Genomic DNA, 22,071 nt, shown 5'->3' with positions numbered 1-22,071 from the left:
CATGTAGAAAATTGAAACCTATTTCTCACCCTGTACAAAAAAAGCAACTCAAAATAAATCTAAGACCTAAATGTAAGACTTGGAACCACTAGAAGAAAACACTTCAAGACACTAGTAGCAGCAATGATTTTCTGAACAGGACCCCAAAAGCATGGAAAACAAAAACAATACTTGACAAATGGGATTATGTCAAACTAAAAACCTGCTTCCTAGCAAAGGAAACAGTAAACGGTGAAGAGACAGCCAGTAGAAAGGGAGAAACTACTTGCCAATTATTTATCTGATAGAGAGTTAATATCCAGAATATAGGAGGAAAAAAACAAACAAAACTAGTAACCAAGTTTAACCCAAATGGACACTTCTCAAAAGAAGGAAACAAATAGCCAACAAACATATGGAAAAGTGGTCAGTATCATTAGCCATCAGAGAAATGCAAATCAAAACCTAGTTACAATGTCTGTTATCAAAAAAACAACTAACAAGCCAGGCACAGTGTTTCAGGCCTGTAATCCCAGTGACTCAGGAGGCTGAGGCAGGAAGAACTCAAGTTCAAAGCCAGCCTGAACAACTTAGCAAAATATTAAGCAACCCAGTGAGACCCTGTCTTTAAATAAAATACAAAAAAGGGCTGGGGATGTGACTCAGTGGTTAAGTGCCCCTGAGTTAAATCCCCAGTACACCCCACACCTGCTGGGAAAACAAACAAACAAACAAAAACAAATATTATGTGGAGAAAAAGGGACTCTTTTCCCTGTTGGTGGGAATGTTAAGTAGTGCAGCCATTATGGAGAACAGTATGGTGTTTCCTCAAAAAACTAAAAATATATCTACCATATGACCCAGCTATCCCACTTCTGGATTGGGTTATCTACTCATCAGTGTGACCAAAATATCTGACAAGAACAACTTAAAAGAGGAAATATTTATTTTGGCTTATGGTTTCAGAGGTTTAATCCATGGTCAGCTGGCTCCAAAGCAGAAACATCATGGTGGAAAGGCATGGTGAAGGAAAGCTGCTCAGCTCATGACAGCCAGAAAAGATGGGGGAAAGCGGCCACGGACAAGATAAACTCTTCCAGGGGATGCCCCTAATGACCTACTTCCTCCAACGAGGGACTGCCTCCCAGTAGTCCATTGTGCCTCAATGAATTAATTCGTTAAGTGGATTAATCCACCAATGATGTTAAAACCCTGGTGAACCAATCATTGCCTAAAAGCTCCTCCTCTGAACCCTGTTGCCTTGGGAACCATGCTTTCAACACATGAGCTTTTGTGGGACATTCCAGATCCAAACTATAATGTTTGTGTTTGTGTGTGTGCATGCTGCATGCAGGTACACACATGTGAATATCTTCAAAGGAAATGAAATCAGCATACCGAAGAGATACCTGCCTGCCCATGTTCAGGGTGGCAGTATTCACAATAGCTGAGACATGAAATCAGCCTAAGTGTGCCTGCAGATGAAGAAAATGTGATATCTATATGTATGATGGAATATTATTCCACCACAAAGAGTGAAATCCTGTTATGTGCAGTAAAATGGATGGAACTAGAGATCATTATAGTAAGTGAAACAAGACAGTTAAGAGTATTGACTGTAGAGCCTTTTTAACCTTCTACTTACTACAGGAGTGATTTTGGCCAATTGACCTCTCTGGATCTCAGTTTCCTTATCTGTGCAATATGGAAATAGTAGTGTCTATCTCTTGGAGTTGTGGTGCAGATTGGGTGAACTGATAATGCAAGGCACTTAGAAGAATATCTAGTACATACTAAGCACAGCTACCATTGTTAACCTTTGTGATAAGGATGATCACCTAGGGCTGGGGTTGTGGCTCAGTGGTAGGGAGCTTGCCTAGCATGTGTGAGGCACTGGGTTTGATTCTCAGCACCACATAAAAATAAATGAATAAAATAAAGGACCATCAACATCTAAAAATATATTTTTAAAAAAGATGATCACCTAGTGCCCATAACAGTCTAATTTAGATATCTCATCAGCTCAGTATGTCCTTACAAGGAAATGAGATGAACATGGCAACTGTAGAAGAATTTTCTCATTAGGGATGGAAGTAGAGACCATCCTGTTAACTGAAATAAATGAAACTCAGATGGTTAAGGGTTGCATGTTTCTCTCGTATGTGGAAGCTAAGGAGGAAAAAGTAAAACAAAGGTTGGGGTGGATCTCCTAAAAACCAAAAGGACCAAGGTATGGAAGGTGGGTATGGAGGGGGAAGTGCTGGTGAGTGATATTGGCCAAATTATATCGTTATATTGTGTGCATGTACATATATGTAAAAAGAAATCCCATCAACATGTGCAACTATAATGTACCAATAAAAAATGTCGAAAACGATCTTCATTAGAAAACTTCCAGTATGAATAAAACATGCTAAAATGGAAACATGTCACCATCTTTCCTCTTCTCGGTTGTCATTACTGAATTGAGAACACATAGGCAAAAGCCTGATGAATTTCTCCATTAAGATGTTCCCATGGGTTTTTTTAAATGTTTTTATTAGTACATTACAGTCATACAGAATAGTGGAGTTCATTGTGACATATTCATAGATTCACACAACATAATTTGTTCCATTTCAATCCCTAGTATTTCCCTTTTCCCTCCTCCAGATCCCCTTCCTCTACCCTACTGGTCTTCCTTCTATTTATTTGTTTTTAAATTGGCACATTATAATTATACGTAAAAGTGGAATTCATTGTGATATATTCATGCATGCAGATAGCATAATTTGATCAATTTCATTTCAGTTTCCCCTTCCTCCCCATTAGTCCCCTTCTACTGTTCTGTGTGAGATACACTTTTTATTCCTTATTTCTCTTTAGTGTCTTATATGAGAGGAAACATCTTACTCTTGACTTTCTGAGTCTGACTTGTTTCATTTAGTTTATGGTCTCCAGTTCCATTCATTTACCAGCAAATGACATCATTTCATTCTTCTTTATGACTAATTGAAACTCCACTGTGTGTATATATAGCACATTTTCATTTTTCTTTTCTGTTTTCTCTACCCACACCCCATACTAAGAATTGAACACAGGGTACTTTACCACTGAACGACATTTCCAGACCTTTATACATATATATATATATATGTATGTATATATATATATATATATATATATGTATGTATATATATATTTTTTTTTTTTAATTTTGAGACAGTCACACTAAATTGCTAAGACTGGCCTCAAACTAGTGACCCTCCCATCACAGCCTCCAGCATTGCTAGGATTTTAGGTGTGCACCACCACATTCAGTTATACCGCATTTTTTCTATCCATTTGTCTATTGATAGGCACTTAGGCTGGTTCCACAGTTTAGCTATCATGAATTGTATAGCTATGAATATTGATGCATGTATCACTGAAGTATGTTGATTTTAGTACTTTTGGATAAATGCTAAGAAGTAGGATAGCTGGGTCCTACGATGGTTCTATTTCTAGTCTTTTTGAAGAATCTCTGTACAGCTTTCCAAAATGGTTGTGTTAATTTTCAATCTCACCAACGTATGAGTGTACCTTTTCCCCCATGTCCTCACCAGCCATTATTGTTATTTGCATTCTTGATGATTGTATTCTCACTGGAATGATATGAAATCTTATTGTAGTTTTGATATGCATTTCCCTGATTTCTTAGGAAGTTGAACATGTTTTCATATATTTGTTGACCATTTGGAATATAAGACACAGAGACAAATCTATATGCAGTCATCCGATCCTTGACAAAGGTGCCAAAAATATACCTAGGAGGAAAGATAGCCTTTTTAACAAATGGTGCTAAGAAAACTGAATATCCATATGTAGAAGAATGAAACTAGATCTCTAGCTCTCACTTTGTACAAAAGTCCATTCAAAGTGAATCAAAGACCTAGGAATTAGACCAGAAATACTTCAACTGCTAGAAGAAAAAAATAAGTTCAGCACTGTAATATATTGACACAGACACTGACTTCCTAAATAAAACTCCTAAAGCTCAAGAAATAAAGCCAAGAATCGATAAGTGGGATGGCAATAAATTTGAAAGTTTCCACACAGCAAGGAGACAAGAGTGTGAAGAGAGAGCTTACAGGATGGGAGAAAAATATTTGCTAGCTACTCTTCTGATAGGGAATTAATGTCCAGACTATATAAAGAACTCAAAAAACCTAACGCTTAAGAAAAAACACAAATAATCAGAAATGTGAAGAGAGAGCCTACAGAGTGGGAGAATATCTTTGCCAACCATACCTCAGATAGAGCGCTAATTTCCAGAATCTATAAAGAACTCAAAAAACTCTACACGAAGAATACAAATAATCCAATTGACAAATGGGCTAAGGAAATGAACAGACACTTCACAGAAGAAGATGTACAAGTAATCACCAGATACATGAAAAAATGTTCAACATCCCTAGTAATAAGGGAAATGCAAATCAAAACCACCCTAAGATTTCATCTCACCCCAATTAGAATGGCGATTATCAAGAATACAAGCAACAAAAGGTGTTGGCGAGGATGTGGTGAAAAAGGAACACTCATACATTGCTGGTGGGGTTGCAAATTAGTGCAACCACTCTGGAAAGCAGTGTGGAGATTCCTCAGAAAGCTTGGAATGGAAACACCATTTGACCCAGCTATCCCACTCCTTGGCCTATACCCAAAGGACTTAAAATCAGCATACTACAGAGATACAGCCACATCAATGTTCATTGCTGCTCAATTCACCATAGCCAGATTGTGGAACCAACCTAGATGCCCTTCAGTTGATGAATGGATAAAGAAACTGTGGCATATTTATACAATGGAATATTACTCCGCAATGAAGAATGATAAAATTATGGCATTTGTAGGCAAATGGTCGAAATTGGAGAATATCATGCTAAGTGAGATAAGCCAATCTCAAAAAACTAAAGGACAAATGATCTCGCTGATAAGCGGATGAGGACATATAATGGGGGGTGGGAGGGGCTAGCATTAGGTTTAGGGTTAGGTTTAGAGTTAGGCTAAGGAGAGCAGTAAGAATGAAGGAAAGAAGGACTGTGTAGAGGGAAAAGAAGGGTGGGAGGGGTGGGAGGGGTGGGGGGGGAGGGGAAAAATATAATAAACATCATTACCCTATGTAAACGTAAAAAAAATAAATAAATTAAAAAAAAAAAAAAAGAAAAAAACACAAATAACTTAATTAATAAATGAGCAAATTAACTAAACATGTTTCTCCACTGGGGGTTTCAATGTAGTAAAAGGAAGAGCAAAAGAACAAAAAATGTATCCATTTCTTTGTACCCTTGCAATGGTGATTTGATGGAAGAAATTCATCTAGAATTAAGAGCTAGTGGCTGAGCCCCACTGTAGTTTGAGAAAACAGAACACAGGAATTCCTGAGGGGTTCCCAGTCACTCTTGAAAACTGCTGGAAAATCAGTGCATTTCCTTGCATGTTTTTATATGTAGTAAGATTTTCCATCCTTTTCCCCACCAAAACAAAAGCCAGAAATTGATTCGAGGATAATTGCCTTTGTTTTGTGAGCATCATGGTAGAAAAACTATCACAAAAAAAAAAAGAAAGAAAAAAAAATTAAAGCTGGTTAACTTTTTCTTTTCTTTTTTTTTAAATGATGCTCAGATGGAACCCAGGGCCTCACACTTGCTTAGGCATGAGTTCTACCACTGAGCTACACCCCCAGCCCTAATAGCTAACTTCTTAAAATAAGAGAATGTTCAAACATTTTCAATATCACATAGTTCTTTAATTATCTTCCTTTCCACCATTTTAGTATATAGAAACAAAAGAATGCTCCTCTTTTAACAATTCTTGATAAGAGGCTGAGAGCATACTTATGTTGGAGAAGGGTCAGGGCAGGCAGGGGTGGCCCAAGGGGCAGTTCAGACCGAGGAGCTGCTGGTGGAGCAGTTGAGACATACCAAGGTGGAAATGTCCCTTTTGAAAGACAAAGATGCAGAGGTTGCTCTTACCAACTTAACCCAGAGGACTGTAAGTCTTTTTCACTATCCTTTTTCTCTTTGAAAAGTTCCATGTAGGTTTCTCCACATGAAAATGTATAGGAGCTATATTTTTATGTGCCCATGTGCTAATATCTAAAATGACAACACTGGCAACTTCTCAGAATCAGAAATAGGACACTTCTCTCTAATATGTGAATGCCTAAATAAAACCGTACCTGTGTTTCCCAGGTTCACCAAGTCCCAGGTTCACCAGGTTCACAAAGAGCCTTCCAGATTCTTTGTGCTTCACAAATGTTTCTAACAAGTAGTTTTTACTATGTCTAGTGTGGATCTTCATACTCCAATTTAAGGATTTAAGGTTCTTTTTTTTTTTCATCCTTCCTACATTGAAAGTGGAGAAGGCTTTGATTTCCAAATTGTAATTTACAAGTTTTCCAATTCATGAAACATTTCTAAAATTCCGGTTTTCAATTCTTTTCTTTGCTTTCTAAGTGTCCAGCACTGAGCTGGATTTCATGAAGTTCATAAGAAAGAGACACGGTCACTGCAACTTACATGTTCATTGGCTTGATAGCCACCTTATGTTCCATAGACTCAGATATGAGACACCAACATGAGTTAGAAAATATGGATAAGCACTTATGCTCATTTATTCTCTTCACTTATTAGTCTTCTCTGAAGTTTCTTCATTTTTTGATCTCATAATTACCTATTAAATGATCACTATGTGCCAAGTCTAATTATGAGAATGTTTAGTTTGTGCCAAGCTTGATGCAAAAATAAAGATGTTCCCTGCTCATATAGAGCTTGAATATTCTATAATTTTAATGGGAGAAATGGACATTATTGGATAAGCATACCAATGTAAATGCTGACTAAAACAAGGAATACAAAAGGTAAGTATAATGATATTGTAGAAGTATTTTTTCCAAGACCCCATGTGCTTTAGTCAGTTTTATTTGTTTTGTTTTTTTTGTTTGTTTGTTTTTTTGCTATGACCAAAAACCTGTCAAGAACAATTATTTTGATTCTCATGGATTCAGAGATCTCAGTTCATAGATGGCTCCAGACCCAAGGTGAGGCAGAACATTGAGGCAGAGGGTATGGTGGAGGAAGGCAGTCAGGACATGTTGATCCAGAAGCAGAGAAAGTGTTCCTCTCACTAGGAACAAAATATATACCCCAGTGGCATGCTCCCAATGACCTACCTGCTCCAACCACACCCTACCTGGCTACAGCTACCACCCAGTTAATCCATGTAATTAATGCACTGATTAGGTTAAGGCCTTATAACCCAATCATTTTACCTCTAAACTTTCTTGCTTTGTCTTACCCAAGAGTTTTGGGGGGACACCTCATATCTAAGCCATAACACCATCCAATATGTGCCTGTTTTCCCTATACACTGCACACATTCAGTGTTCACCACAAGAAGTGGGATTCATCTCCAGAGCTGCAGTTTGAGAGCAGGTTGTGGTGCATGGAGCTAACAGGCCACTGGAGCTCCTCTGCCCCAGAGAACTGCTTCTCCTCCTGCCCTAACCCTGTTTCCAGTGCTCTGTATCAATGGATGCGAGTCTCTTCCTCTCAGATACAAGGTGCCATTGCTTAAGTCCCCGTCACTTCCCACCTACTTGTTGTCTCTAAATACACTTAGAAAAATTAGGGAGAAGAGGGGACAATCCACAGGTAAATTCAAAGAGTAGAACTCATCTGATGAAGAGATGACTGCCTTATTTTCTGAGCAATTGAATCCCTGGATCTGAGTCTGGGTCAGACAGTAGGGGAGAAAAGAAACTTCTCTCTAAATTTTCTCCTGTGGTCCTTGTCTTCTGAGAAACTTGAGTTTTCTACAACATAAAACTCTTTGTATGTGAGTGTGTGTGACAAAGTAAGAAAGAGAGACACAGAGAGATAGGAGGAGAGACAGGGAGAGAGATGGCGAGATTTAACCTACTCCATATGTAGGTTCTTGTGAAAACCCCTCACTGATTCTCCCTGCATGTTGGCATCAGTTCTGGTTCTGAATTTTGTTATGAGTTTCCATTTTTTATTGCTGTCGTCATGTATATTTTAGTGAACAATTGAGAGATGATCCATCAGAGGCTGTCAGCAAAGAGCAATTTTAACTGAAAAATTACACATTTATAATTTAGCACAGAGCATTTGGTCTTTAGTTTGGAGGTTCTGTCTAAGGTCACAGGATCCTTGAGGTGAGAAGGAATGCAGTCCCTCCCTGCTGACTATCACTCTGTACCTGGGTCTGGGCTTCCTCAGGAAGCTGAGCAGAGAGCAAGAGTCCTTTTGGCACCTGCATCTAGTTACATACCTCGTCCAGGTCTGAAAGCATCCTGGCATGAGCCCTGTTATCTTTTGCCAGCAGACCAGTGATCTGTGGCTTTGAAGATCCTCATCACACGTGTTGCCAGAATATGTCACTATTTCTATCTCATTCTTTTGGTACCAGAGCTTGAGCCCTGTGCTGATTTCATAGCAAGAACCAGGTCACAGAGTTTCACTTCATGTTCTAACCTGCTAGTGATCAAAGGTCCTACCTTGTCTAAATTCATCCTAACTGAAATCAGATGGAGTCCAGGTACAGCCCTAGACCAAAACATGAGGGACTTTTGAACACCTTCCTCTGTCTTCATCCTCTGGCTTGCCAAGCACACGTCAGTTCAGTTCTTTCAGGCCACAAGGAAGAGGCATGCTCTGGTTTCCTCAGATGATCCCTGTCACCATGGCAGGGCGTGCAGGTGTCACCAGCAAATGCCAATCTCTTTGTCCTAATTGCAGGCCCCTTCTCAACCCATCTGACCTACTTTAGCTGTTCCTAATGCAGTCACCCTGTTGCCCTGATGCCAAGCTGAATGTGAAACTTAAATCTAAGACATTGGCAGGGCTCTTTAGCAGTATCCTGGGAGGTGCAGGCCATCCTTCATCTGCATTTCCAAAATATCATTCTGGAGATTTCTATCACCCCACCCCTGAGGCTCAATGACAGCATAAGGCAGGGAGCATGGCTGTGTCCCTTCACTCCTTCAGCACGATCTGGCCAGGTTCTCCACCTCATGTGACATCCTCTCTGTATTCACATCCTCTGCTGCTCTGTGGTTGATTTTTAGAAATTCAGGTGTTTCAGCCTCCACGCCATGATTCTTCATCTTCCAAGCCAAGCTTTCGGTGTTCAGAGCAAGCAAAGCACCAATAAATGTCATGAGAACATGGCTCTGGCAAATCAAAACTGCTTTACTTTTAGACTTTTTTGTCTGCTATAATTAAATTCAGAAATCCATTCTGAAATGCAATCAGCTCTCCTGAAGCAAGGACATTACTGATGGAATAGAGCCATAGTGGGGTGGGGGTGGGTAAAAGGATTGAAAGTGCATTCAAATTTCAAAAATATGATCTCAATTTTGGATATCAAAATAGGATACACAGGTATTTTTATAACATCTCCTTCAAATCATACCTTGCAATATAGGAGAACATAAATGGCATTTCACCAGACTCTAAGGACAAAAAGAGCTATTTTTAGCTTCTGAGGCTTGTAAAAATACACACAAGTCAGGGTAAAGTAGCAGAAGGATGGCTTAAGTTCCTTGACAAAAGCCCTGTGTGACTTCATGCTGTCTGTAAATCACCACGGCAGGTCTTACCACCTGTGGTTGGTGTGGCCTGAGCCAGGCACCGGGGTCCCCAGGCTGACACAATCTCAATCTAAGGACAGATCAAATGCACCAGAATGTTAGGAAAGCAGATGTCGTTAAGCCATCAGGAGAAGCAGACTTAATCTACCAGAGGCCACAGAGAAAAGAAGGGGAAGCAATCTCATCAACAATACACAGGACAATGACGTGCAGAACTGACAGTCACAGAATCACTGTGACCATAGAACTGACAGTTCATATGCTGATTTGAGGAGCCCAGAAATACTCTATCTCAGAAAGAACAAACCTGCCCTAATTGGAGGCACTTCTGACAAATAAGATGCCGGAGGAAAATGCTGTCACCTTCCCTTTCTCAAATCATAAATTATCCTCATTTCCTGGAAAAGCATGTCTAGACAGACTTATTGCCCCTTGAAAAAGCCAGAGACCTGGTATTTGATAATCTTGCTTGGAAATTTAAAAAAGTTTCCAATGATTCAAACTTCTAGAACCTAGGGGTGAAAACTGCCATGCATGATCAATGAGTTCCTGCCCTCAGAGATCAGACCCTGCGAGTGTGAGCCAGATGAAGCTATTAAGAGCCAGTTCTCATTGTGATAAAGCACATTACTGGCAAAGCCACAAAAAGGAAAATTATAGCAATCAATATAGATCAAAATGAAAATCAGATGAAGATTTCAGCCAAATTGTTCTTCACTTCTGATATAATAGATTAACTTTTTGGTGCTGAAATCAGCACAATTTGCAGATTCAGGACATTCACTATGGAAGTCAAAACGGGGTAGAAATTTAATTGAAACTGGCAGACCCTTGACACAAGGGTTAACACTATCTCTCACACTTTGTCAAGTTGAGCTGCATTTGGAACATTGTCTTCAGACTTTATAAAAATAGACAATATAAAATATATTGAAAATTATATAAAAATATAAATATAAAATAGACAATCTAGAGATGCTTTGAACAGACTTGGAAATGATTCACAGCAAAGTTTCCTATAAAGAATTCTCTTACACATACAAAAAAACCAACAAGTATATGAAGAGATGCTGAACATCACTAATCATCAGAGAAAAGCAAATCAGAACCACAGTGAGATATCACCGCACCTCAGTAAGAATGGCTATTAGCAAAAAGAGAAGAAGGAAAGAAAGAAAGAAAGAAAGAAAGAAAGAAAGAAAGAAAGAAAGAAAGAAAGAAAGAAAGAAAGAAAGAAAGAAAGAGAAAGAAAGACAAGTGCTAGTAAGGACATAGGGAGAAGGGAACCTCTGCCCATTGTTGGTGGGAATGTGATTTAGAGCCACCATTATGTAAATCAGTAAAAAGTTTCCTTACCAGCAATCCTACTTTTGGTATATATGTCCAAAGAAAAGGAAAGTAGCATGTCAAAGACACATCTGCATGCCCATGTCATTTTACCACTATTCACAATGGTCAAGAAATGGAAACAACCTAAGTGTACATCAACCGAAGAATGGATAAAGAATATGTGGTATAGATACATTGTGGGATACTGTTCAGTCATAAAAAAGGAATTAAATCCTGTCATTTATGAAAATGTGGATGAACCTGGAGATCATTTTGTTAATTGAAATAAGCCAGCACACAGACAAGAACTGCATGATCTCATTCATATGTAGAATTTAAAATATATCTATATTATAGAAGTTGGGAGTAGAATAGTGATTGACAAAAGAAGGTAAGAACTGGGGCAAGGGAGGGATGGAAAGAGGGTGATTAATAGATGTCAAGTTATAGTTATGGGAGTGAGAAGTTTGGGTGTGCTATCACACTATGAAAAACAATAATGGTAAATGGATGGAGCTAGAGAACATCGTACTAAGTGAAATCAGCCAAACCCAAAAAACCAAAGGCCAAATGTTTTCTCTGATATGTGGATGATAATTCACAATAAGGTGGGAAGAGGGAGAGGGAAGAATAGTGACTTTATATTAGGTAGAGGGGAGTGAAGGGAGGGGAAGGGGTATGGGGTAGGAAGAATAGTAGGGTGAAACAGACATTATCACCTCATGTATGTATATGACTGCATGACTGATGTGACCCTACAATATGTATAATCAGAAAAATGAGAGATTATACTCCATTTATGTATGATTTAACAAAATGTATAAATGCATTATGCTGTCATGTATAACAGATTAAAACAAATAAAAAAGATTTAAAAAATAACATAATGAACTTCAACAGGCTAGAAGTAGAGAGCTTTGATGTTTTTACTATAAAGAAATGATAAATGTTTGAGGAGACTGAAATGTTTGACTTGATTTAAACATTATACAGCATACACATGTATCAAAATATCACGCAGAACCCCGTAAACACATACAATTTTTGCTTCTATGTGTCAGTTAAAAACAAATTTAAATTGAATAAAAAAGAATCTGTTTATTCATGTTCAAACTTGTTGAGAATAATCCTGTGGAATTTACCAGAGAATAGATAAAAATCTAGGAAGTACTGCCTATCCACAAGGTTCTCAAGCCTAACAAGTCAGAATATCGCCCCTCTGTGAATATGCTACCTTACATGACAATGGAGAATTTGCAGGTGTGATTACAGAATTTGAGATGGAGAGAGTATCCTGGATTATCCAGATGGGCCAAATTTAATCATGAGGGACCTTGTAAGAGACTGGCAGGAGAGACAGAGTCAGAGAAGGAGATGTGGCAATGGAAGTAGAAGTTGAAATGATGTGAATGCTGGAAGGATCCCATAAAATGAGGAAGGGAAATAGCCAGAAAAGTAAAACTGGACAAGGAATGAATTCTACCCTGGAACTTTCAAAAGGAGCACAGCCCTGCCAACACCTTGAGTTTAGCTTGGTGAAAACCTATTTTAGACTTCTAACTTCTAGACCTTGATGAGAATACATTTGTGTTGCTGTAAGCAACACAGTTTTGGGAATTTGTTACAGCAGCAATAAGAAACTAATACAGTCAACAATACCCCTCCTGTAGTCTCATTTCCTATTTCCAGCATCAAATAAAACATCCCATTCAATTGAGGTTTCAAAATAATATTTTCTGTTTTTAAGGACTGTTCCCTAAAAACCTTCATTTGCTCTCAACTGCCATGATACTATAGATAGCCCCTCTTTAGAAGTATTTGCATTTCCAAATAAGGCCAAGAAGAATATATTTTCTATAGGTAGAGAACTGGTATTCAGTAACTACTTAAAACTGTATACTCTACTGGGTGTTTTATATGTATTTTTCTTTGTCTTGCCAAACTTACCTCCTCCACTTTGCAACCAAGGATGTCAGGGTTCAAAGAAGGTAAACCACTTATTTTGAATGGGTCACCCAAAGTGGCACAGGAGCCCAGGTCTGTGAGACTCCAGAATTTGAATTCTGTTAGATGCTGATGATTCTAGATTACTTGTACAAAACAATAAAATGATAACAGTAGATTGTCTGCCTCGATTTGGAAGAAATGGTAACTTGGGAAGCAGGCAGCAGCCCCTGGAAAGATGAAGGTGAGGGAACAGCTTGATTCTGAGAGTTCTTAGGAGTTTTTTGACAGGTCATCATGGATTCATGGATTCTCACCGCTGTCTCCTCTCAGAGGCAAAAAAAAAAAAAAAAAAAAAACCAACAGCAGATGCTGCCATTCTTAATTCTTTTAAATCTCCTTATAGGTGTGTTTGCATTTGGACTTTTTGCTACTGACATTTTTGTAAACGCCGGACAAGTGGTCACTGGGCACCTAACACCATACTTCCTGACAGTGTGCAAGCCGAACTACACCAGTACAGACTGCGGGGTGCACCACCAGTTCATAAACAATGGGAACATTTGTACGGGGGACCTGGAAGTAATAGAAAAGGCTCGGAGATCCTTTCCTTCCAAACATGCCGCTCTGAGCATTTACTCCGCCTTATACGCCACGGTGAGTGTGCAAGTGTTACCGTCTCCCCCAAGTTGGGTTTTTGCTGCGATGTGTCTCTCTGACTTCCCTACCCCCATCCTTTTATCACTGTCACCTGTAGTGACCGTCTAAAGATCTTTACATGTTGCTTTCATATCAACATCATACAATACAGGATATCATACAGACCCCCGAATCTAAGCCCACTCCTAACATCCCAATAGAACATTCTGACTTCCTAGAGGATATTAGTTCTGGAAAGAAATGTTGATGATCCCCTAGTTATAGCCTCCCATTTGGCAGATGCAGCAACTGGGACTCAGAAAAGAGCCAAGAACACGCAGAGCTGGGACCCAGGCTCCTGGCACATGGCCTAGGACACTGTCACCACCCATCACATCACTCTGCTAGGGCTTTGGTTGGTTCCAGAACAGCACGCTTCTCAGGCCTGCCTACAGATCGTCAGGTGTGCCCATAAGAGAATGGCTGCCCTACCAGTGTGCAAACCAAGCACCCCTCTGCTTCTTCTGACATTCTTACTCTCACTAGGAGAGATGGGTGATCCTAGAAGAACCCCAACACTCAAAAGTTCACTTCTCACAGCTCCCCAGATCACACCACCTTTGACTGCCCCACACGGGTATAATATCCTCTTTAAGTTTTTTTGCTTTTCAAAGATAAAACAATAGGTTTCTCTTATTTTTCCTACTTTTAAACTATATCTATGTTGGAAATGACCTCATTTCACCTTTCTCAAACCTGTGCTTCCTAGAACCCAGCACCCACTAGTACAGGGATCAACTCAAAGGTGCACATGGCTGATATCATAAGGTCACTGATAGGGACCCCGTGCATTTGCCAGTAGAAGGATGACTGTTGGCCAAAACACTGCTTTCCCTTATCTCAGCTTGTATTCAGGATGTGACTCATCTAGTGGTTCTCAGTGAAAGACTGGGTGGGAGAAGGCAGGGGAAAGACCCTTTTCAAACTTCCATTGTTCCCAGCCATTCTGGTGTGCCTTGGGCCCATCCCCCTATCGAGTAGCTACAGAAAGCACATTCTGCCTCTTAGGGAATAGTGTTTCTACTACCACCCCAGAGTGGAGAAGGAGGTGATTGACTATAGCTCTGGTCCATGCGGTGAGAATTCTCTTTCATACAGCCTGGAGCAGATAGTGTCTTTGTGTCCCATTGATAGGGTCTCATCTACAAGACCAATTTTCTAACCACCAACTCCCCAATATAAATCTCTCAGTTAGCCTTTTAGATCTACTCTTTAATGAATACAGTTGAAAAATGACTTCAACTGTCCCCCACAGTGAGGAAACATGAACACAAATAATATAGAAGCCTTGGTTTTATAAAACAGATCAATTGTTGCTTGGTTAGACTTCTTCGATTTACCAAGGGGACAGGGGAAATCTATGCCATTATTTTTAAGCAATCCTTCTGATGCATTCAATGTATTTTCCAGTTTTCTGAGGATCAATTTGTCCTAGATTATCTAGAACCAAAGTTGTGAAAAGCAGTTTACTCTTGCACCTTTTCTTATATTCACATCAGAATCAAATCACTGTCATATAAAATTTATTTTGATAATGCCATTATAAAAATAAATCTTAAACTACTGTCTCATCTTCAAATGAGACAAACTTCGCAGAAAAATTAAGAAGCAAATATAGCATACATCAAATATGTGTTGTGGTAGCATGTGTTTTCAAGGATTCAGATAATTCCATCCAAACCATGCCTCACAAATGGACTATAATCAGAAACCCCAATACAGGATTCCACTTGTACAAACATCTTTTGAGTCTGTTGTGTGTTAAGTGTTTTTGGAAATTACTCAAGAGTTATTGATATGCTAATTACCCAGATTTGATCATTATAGAGTGTGCACATGTATTGAAATATCACATTGTACCCCATAAAGTTCAATTATTATGTGTCAATTAAAAGAGACAAAAAAATTACTTAACAATGATTTCTTAGGTACTAGTTAATACTGTGACTACTATGAATTAATCATAGTTCCATGCTTTTAATAGCTCGTATTCTTATAGGAAAGATTTATAAAGGATATAATTAGAAAACAATGTAGGAGCATAAGAAACTATATTAAAAATACAAAGATTTGAAGTAACATTTCCCCATCTCAGATTATTGTAATAGTATACTATAATTTATTTCACTTTGATATAAGCACAGGTTTTTTTATTTAACTACTAGTGCATATTGATTGTCCCAATTAATGGGTTTCATTGTGACATTTCCATACATCCATATAACACTAACCAATTTTATAGGACATTTGCAAAGAATTAAAGAGACTCCTGATTGTGATATTCACAGCAGTATTGAAACATCTAAGAAATTAACAATTTCCATGGTAACATTGCAAAACACATCTGTCTAAACTTACATGTGCTCCAGCCATACACACATATTATAGAATAATTTAAATATTGGCACTTTTTTAGTGACATTAAACTCATCACATTTGTTAAGAAAGGGTGCATCAAGCATGCCCTCTACTGGTGTCTTGTGGCCATTGCCAAAGGTGATCTAACAACTCATTTGAAAGAGGCACAAACCTTCCTAATGCTAGACCTCTAGGGACACATTTGATAACTGAGTGTTTGAAACCTGTCTTCTGCATCTTCTCACAGTGACATAACAGGCTACATCTCAAGTGCCACCAATTGCATCATTCTCTACTTGGCTCAGATCTTCCCACTTTTAGTAACTTGTGACACACATAGAAAAATTTAACGTTTTGAAACACTGGAGTAAGTGAGGGGATGGAGCTGATCAGAGTTATTCCAAGAAATGTGGGAATCAACTTCTGGTCACAACTGAAGCCTGTTTATGTGATGGTGGTTGGACAGCTCTAATTGACTCCATCAGCTAGTCAGTTAACTCTTTTGTTGCCTGAAAATGTACAGAAGCAGCCTGGACCGTGTGGGACACAAAGAGTAAAATATACAGTCACTCACCTACCTGGTCTCCACCATAAAATTCATTCTCATAGAGGTCGTAGTTGATGTTGGAGTTCTTATCTGAGATTATGAATACCCTCAAATAATTCTGATTCCTTGCATTTAAACTGCATGTTCTGACTCTTGTCGTTATTCTGCAGCCATTCCTTATGCCAATATAACTGCCGTCCACATGTCCACTCCAATACAAAGGCGGGTTAAGGTCCCCCCTTCGTTGTCATTGCAGCACTAGCTTCCTACCTACACTGTCTACCAAGGAGCGCTAGTGAAGCTGTTCAGGGAAAGTGGTAACTGTGGCTGCTCCCGCGTGGCCCCTGCTTGTGTGCTGGGGTGTGGCCTTGCATACCCGAGCATGAACCAGTACAGAGAGGCTGTCTGGTTTCTGTCACTCCTTGCTTTCTGTCCCACTCTAGATGTACATCACAAGCACAATCAAGACGAAGAGCAGTCGACTGGCCAAGCCAGTGCTGTGCCTCGGGACCCTCTGCACAGCTTTCCTGACGGGCCTCAACCGGGTTTCAGAGTACCGGAACCACTGCTCAGACGTGATCGCGGGCTTCATCCTGGGCACTGCGGTGGCCCTGTTTCTGGTAGGTCAGCCTCTTTCTTCTTGCCTTGTTCTCCCGTATACTCTGACAGGCTGAGGTCATACTGAGTGGGGTTTCTCAGTCCTCGCAGTCCAAGTCCATGCTTCTCTTGTCCCAACATTTTGGGGTACAGTTATTCTTCAGGTGTCATGCATCCTTTGATTACAAGAGTGAATTCAAAGTACCTTCTTCTTTTTTTCCAGAAACATGCTTGACCATTTTCCTCCTGGGGCCCAGGGAGAGGGATGCTCAAGAAGGATGGCTTACTCTACTTCCTTCACCAGTGGTCGTAGGTTAGGAATGGGCAGACTGATGAGGTGGCACACCTTCACACCAGTGCCCTTTAAGTGTTTGTTCTCACTGTTTGGAGGACGCTAAGTGTTTCTTGGGAAAACAAAGATAACAGAGCTGGTAGAAGCAGGCACCTTCTCCTCCAGCTTCCCAGGAAACTGAGCCCTGGTCCCTGGAGTCATCATAGTACTTAACCCTACTCAGAAATGGGAAACCCTGCAACTATCCACAGCAACTTTTCTTTTTCTTTTCTTTCTTTTTCTTTTTTTTTTTTTTTTTTTTTTTTTTTTTTGGAAGACCTCTTGTTATCTGAACATGGCTGCTGAGCATCTCATTTGGACTTTTTGCTTCTGACATGTAGCTTCTACATATAATCTTCTGGGAGAAGAATTTTGGTTAACACATTGATCTTCAAATCTTTACAGTTTTGATGATGTTTTAGTTCCTGAAGTAGATGGAGGCTTGGCTTAGCAAATCTCTTAAGCTATGTTGTATGGGAAAAGGTTAATTTGTGTTTTTTGTTTTTTTTTTTTTTGTCTTGATTTTCTGTTTCCCCCCATAGTTTTATTGATGTATAATAGGCAGATAACAAAAGGCTAATAAAGTGTCCAATTTGATAAATTTTGGCATACAGACACAGTCATCTCTCTTACTTTTTCCTCTCATCCCCAGGCAACCACTTACCTTCTGTCATTCTGTTATTTTGCCTTTTCTAGCATTTCACATAAATGGAGTCATATGATATGTATTATTTTTCTGGCATCTTGCATCCAACAATTATTCTGAGACCCATTCATGCTGCAGAATATATCAATAATTCATTCCTTTTTATTGCTATGTAGTATTTCATTGCATGGACATATGTCCATAGAAGTGCTGTTTTTCTGTTTTGGTTTATCTCTAAGGATTTACAATAGACCCAGAAGGATTTACAATGAACCACCAGGCCTAGAAACACATTCTGCATGAAATAAATCCCCTATCAATAGTCAGAAGGCCTCCCCAAGGAGAAAAGAGCCATTCATTTCAAAGGACACCCCCCCACTCCTCATTCTGCCCTTTTCTATCCAAGGCCCCTTAGGAATGGCATCCCAAATAGATTGTTCAGTCATATGACATAACTCCTTTTCCTTCCCTCTTCCCTGCCCACTCCAACATACAGTGTGCCTGTCTCAGTATCTGACTCAGTTTCCCAACTCTTATCTGCTAAGATGCCCACAGAAAAGGCTCACACATTTATTTATAACCGTGATTTTGGAGCTTTATTATAATTAGAAATTACTTTAAACAGACCCAAGGTTTCTTTCTGTTAGTCTCATCTAACATACTCTGGGTCAAATTACAGGAAAAATGGTGCTGGAATGATCTCAAGATGTCAATATCTCATAAGAGATAATTCCAGAGGAATAATTTTTAGAAGAGGGAAAGAATATAGGTAACTTTAAGAAAAGAAGCCATTCAAAGGGAGGTCAATGGAATATAAGTGAAGACTTGGGCTCAAAAAAAAAAAAAGCCAAAACCAACAGTTTAGATATGTATCAGTTCTAGAACCAGCTATCCCCAGCTCAGGTCAAAGAGTATTTCTGACTGTCCCCAGCAATTTCATGGGGTCTTATGAGATGATATCTGTGAATGCTGCTGTGTTTGCTGGAGTCCCATAGACAAATTCTGCCCCACATTAAATTTCTTTGCTCTCAGTAACTTGCAGTCCTCTTTCCTACCACTCAGTTACTATCTGGTCTGTCATTACTTTCAAGGGACTTCACAATTGTCAAAGTTTGTATTCCAAGTGACGTTTACCTAAGATCCAGATCTGCTATTGAATTGCATTGGCATAAGAAGGACCACCCTCACTGCATGTGCACATGCATGGCCCACATACAGGGTTAGGAAATGGGAGAGAAGGGATGTCATAGTGGAGACTGAAGACATTCCAAAGATAGGAGACTGAGACAGAAGGGAGCAATAACTGAGAATGGCAGCATACTGGCTGCATATGCTCAATAACATTTTATATGTTTGTGTTTCCCATAAGCCAGAATGTGAGGCAAGGGACAGGAAATTATTAGTTGAGCAATTACTATATACGCTACTCTCAGTTTGAACACAACAAATCACGTGCTCCTCAGGAAACCCTAGCAATATTTTTATCCTCATTTTACAGATGAGGAAGTGAGGTTCAAAGTCATCATACTTGCCCAATAACCACCCAACAATAAGCCATGAATCTGACCTGGGTCTCTCAACTCCAGGACTCCCACTTCTTTCCCTTCTCCCAGTCCCCAAGCAGGGGGAATTTAAGCAAAACTGGAGAGTGAGCTGGAGGTAAGCCAGGTAAAGAGCATTTATGTAAATGTTCTGCATGGTCTGAAGGGTGACAGGAAAGATTTTTAAATGTCAGATGTAGACACAAAGATGCAGAATAATGAAAAAAAGAGACAGATAAACACTACATAGGCAAAAGGAGCAAAGAAGATATTAAAAATGGTTATGACTGATAGAAAATGAAGAAAAATGAGTAATAATTTATAGGAGACTTTTTAAGTGTAAAAGAAAACTACCACTAGTGAGTCATTTAATTCCAAGTGAACAGTAGTCACATAGTTTGAGGATGATCATCAACTTAGGTAGAAATTAAAGATCAGCCAGTGTTGCCTGAATACTTGCTATGTGTTTGCCACTTGTTAAGAGGCAAAACAGTCTAGTGGTGTGATTTAAGGGCTCTGGAGTTTGAACCTCTGCATAGCATTGAAAAGTTATCCAACTTCCCTTATCTAAACTGGAGACAATAACAGTACCTTCCTTGTGAAATGGTTGGTTGGGTTAAATGAAATGAGATAAAACATTCAGGATGGTGCCAGACACATACTGGTCCTCAATAAATGTTCACTGTTACCAAGGGGTGATTTGCATTTGACATCTTTAATTGCTACAGATCAATGAGGTGGGTATTCCTATTCCCATTTTACAGCTAAGGAAACAGACTCAATGGTGTGGATTGATTGTCCCTGGCCATCTGGTGAATACACAGTTGCTTCCTCAGCACTTAAAATGTGCTTAGCAGATACCTCAGACCTTCCCCTGGTCCCTATTACCTTGTTCAAAGGGAAAGAGTGACTATGGGGATGATATTCACAGGAAGAGGCCTGGCACCCTCAGAGATAGCCAGGCACTGATGGCTCTAATCTCACCCCAATCTTTTTTCCCTCATCCTGCAGGGAATGTGTGTGGTTCATAACTTCAAAGGAACACAAGGATCTCCTTCCAAACCTAAACCCGAGGATCCCCGTGGAGTACCCCTAATGGCTTTCCCAAGGATAGAAAGCCCTCTGGAAACCTTAAGTGCTCAGGTATAGTAAAGTGAATTTAGCAAACCAAGTCCACAAGCTCAAACCTGTGACCTTGGGAGCTCAATCAATCTGTTCCCCTATTGGAGGCAGGACATCAATGAATCTACCTAGCATCAATAAAAATCCAATTCATTCATTATAAAGGTCTTCACAAAAGGAGTCTTCACAGCCTCCTTCAAATAGTCCTGAATTCATTCAGGGATTTGGCAATCATGAATCCTCAGGAAGGTCTTAGAAATGTTTAACTTAAACCCAAGATACTTTAGTATATTTTGACCCCCAATGAATTATCACATTTGTGATGTTTTGACTAATAGTTGCCTCTGTATAATATAGTTGTCCCTTGGTATCTGTAGGAGATTGGTTCCGGGAGCTCCAAAGAATATTAAGCTCCAAAATTCATTGTTGCTTAAGTCCTTTGTATAAAATGGTATATTATTTGTGTATAACCTATATACACAAATCTGTAGATTATTCATAATACCTAATAGGATGTAAATGCTAAGTAAATAGTTATATTGTATCATTTAGGGAACAGTGACAAGGAAATGTTCTATGTTCAGTACACTTTTTTTTTTCAAATATTTTGATCTGTGCTTGATTGATGAGGAACCCACAGATATGGAGGGTCAACCATATTTGGGGGGGAAAGTTTTTATTACAGCAAGTGATTTAAGCTGGAGGCATAGTCAAAAGGCTGCTAATTAAATGTACTTTTGGATCTGTTTAGATGACAACACAAATTCAATGCAACCCCCACTTCTTGATCAGTGTTTCTACAACAAGACCTTATTTCATGCTCAAGATACAAAAAATAATTAGACACACAGTCTTTGGCCTCAAAGAACAGGAAAGGCAAATATAAATGAGTCACCATAAGATGTACTGAATCAGATAGATGCCCAAAGTGCTGAATACAAATTAAGGGGAAAAAAAACAAACCTATTCTGTCTGAGAAAATAAGGAAAGCCATAGAGAAAACTTGCCAACTGAAAGGAGCCTAGAAAGATGGTATTAAGCACTTATTTTGACTCAGAATAATTGCTCAATGCTTTACAAATGTATTCTCAACAACCATATTGAATAGGCACTATAATTCCCATCACAGACAAAAATACTGAAGTCAGCACTGTTAAATTACTTGCCCAAGGACACACAGCTAGGAGTGGGAGAACTGGGGATAAGAGTTCTTCAAGCAAATGGGAACAGCTAATAATAAAAGTATTTTCATTAGAATGCTACTTGTTTCAAGTATCTGGGGTCCTACTAAGACATCTCTTTTCTCTGGTATTCTATCTTAAAAGTTTGTTTATACTTGGTATT

At 39.2% G+C, this 22,071-nt stretch overlaps 1 protein-coding gene across 1 annotated transcript in view; it reads left to right on the top strand.

The window, feature by feature from the left end:
* Positions 1–22,071, top strand: part of Plppr1 (phospholipid phosphatase related 1) — a 157,808-nt gene that overhangs the window by 133,172 nt on the left and 2,565 nt on the right. The window contains exons 4-6 of the mRNA XM_047525471.1: positions 13,293–13,543; positions 16,934–17,110; positions 20,617–20,748. Coding sequence (XP_047381427.1) covers positions 13,293–13,543; positions 16,934–17,110; positions 20,617–20,748 — 560 coding nt within the window. The remainder of the gene's footprint in view (positions 1–13,292; positions 13,544–16,933; positions 17,111–20,616; positions 20,749–22,071) is intronic.

The sequence above is a fragment of the Sciurus carolinensis genome, chromosome 14, assembly GCF_902686445.1.
Source record: "Sciurus carolinensis chromosome 14, mSciCar1.2, whole genome shotgun sequence".
Taxonomy (NCBI): domain Eukaryota; kingdom Metazoa; phylum Chordata; class Mammalia; order Rodentia; family Sciuridae; genus Sciurus; species Sciurus carolinensis.
Note: the sequence above shows the minus strand (reverse complement) of the source record. Positions and strands in the feature narration are given on the sequence as shown.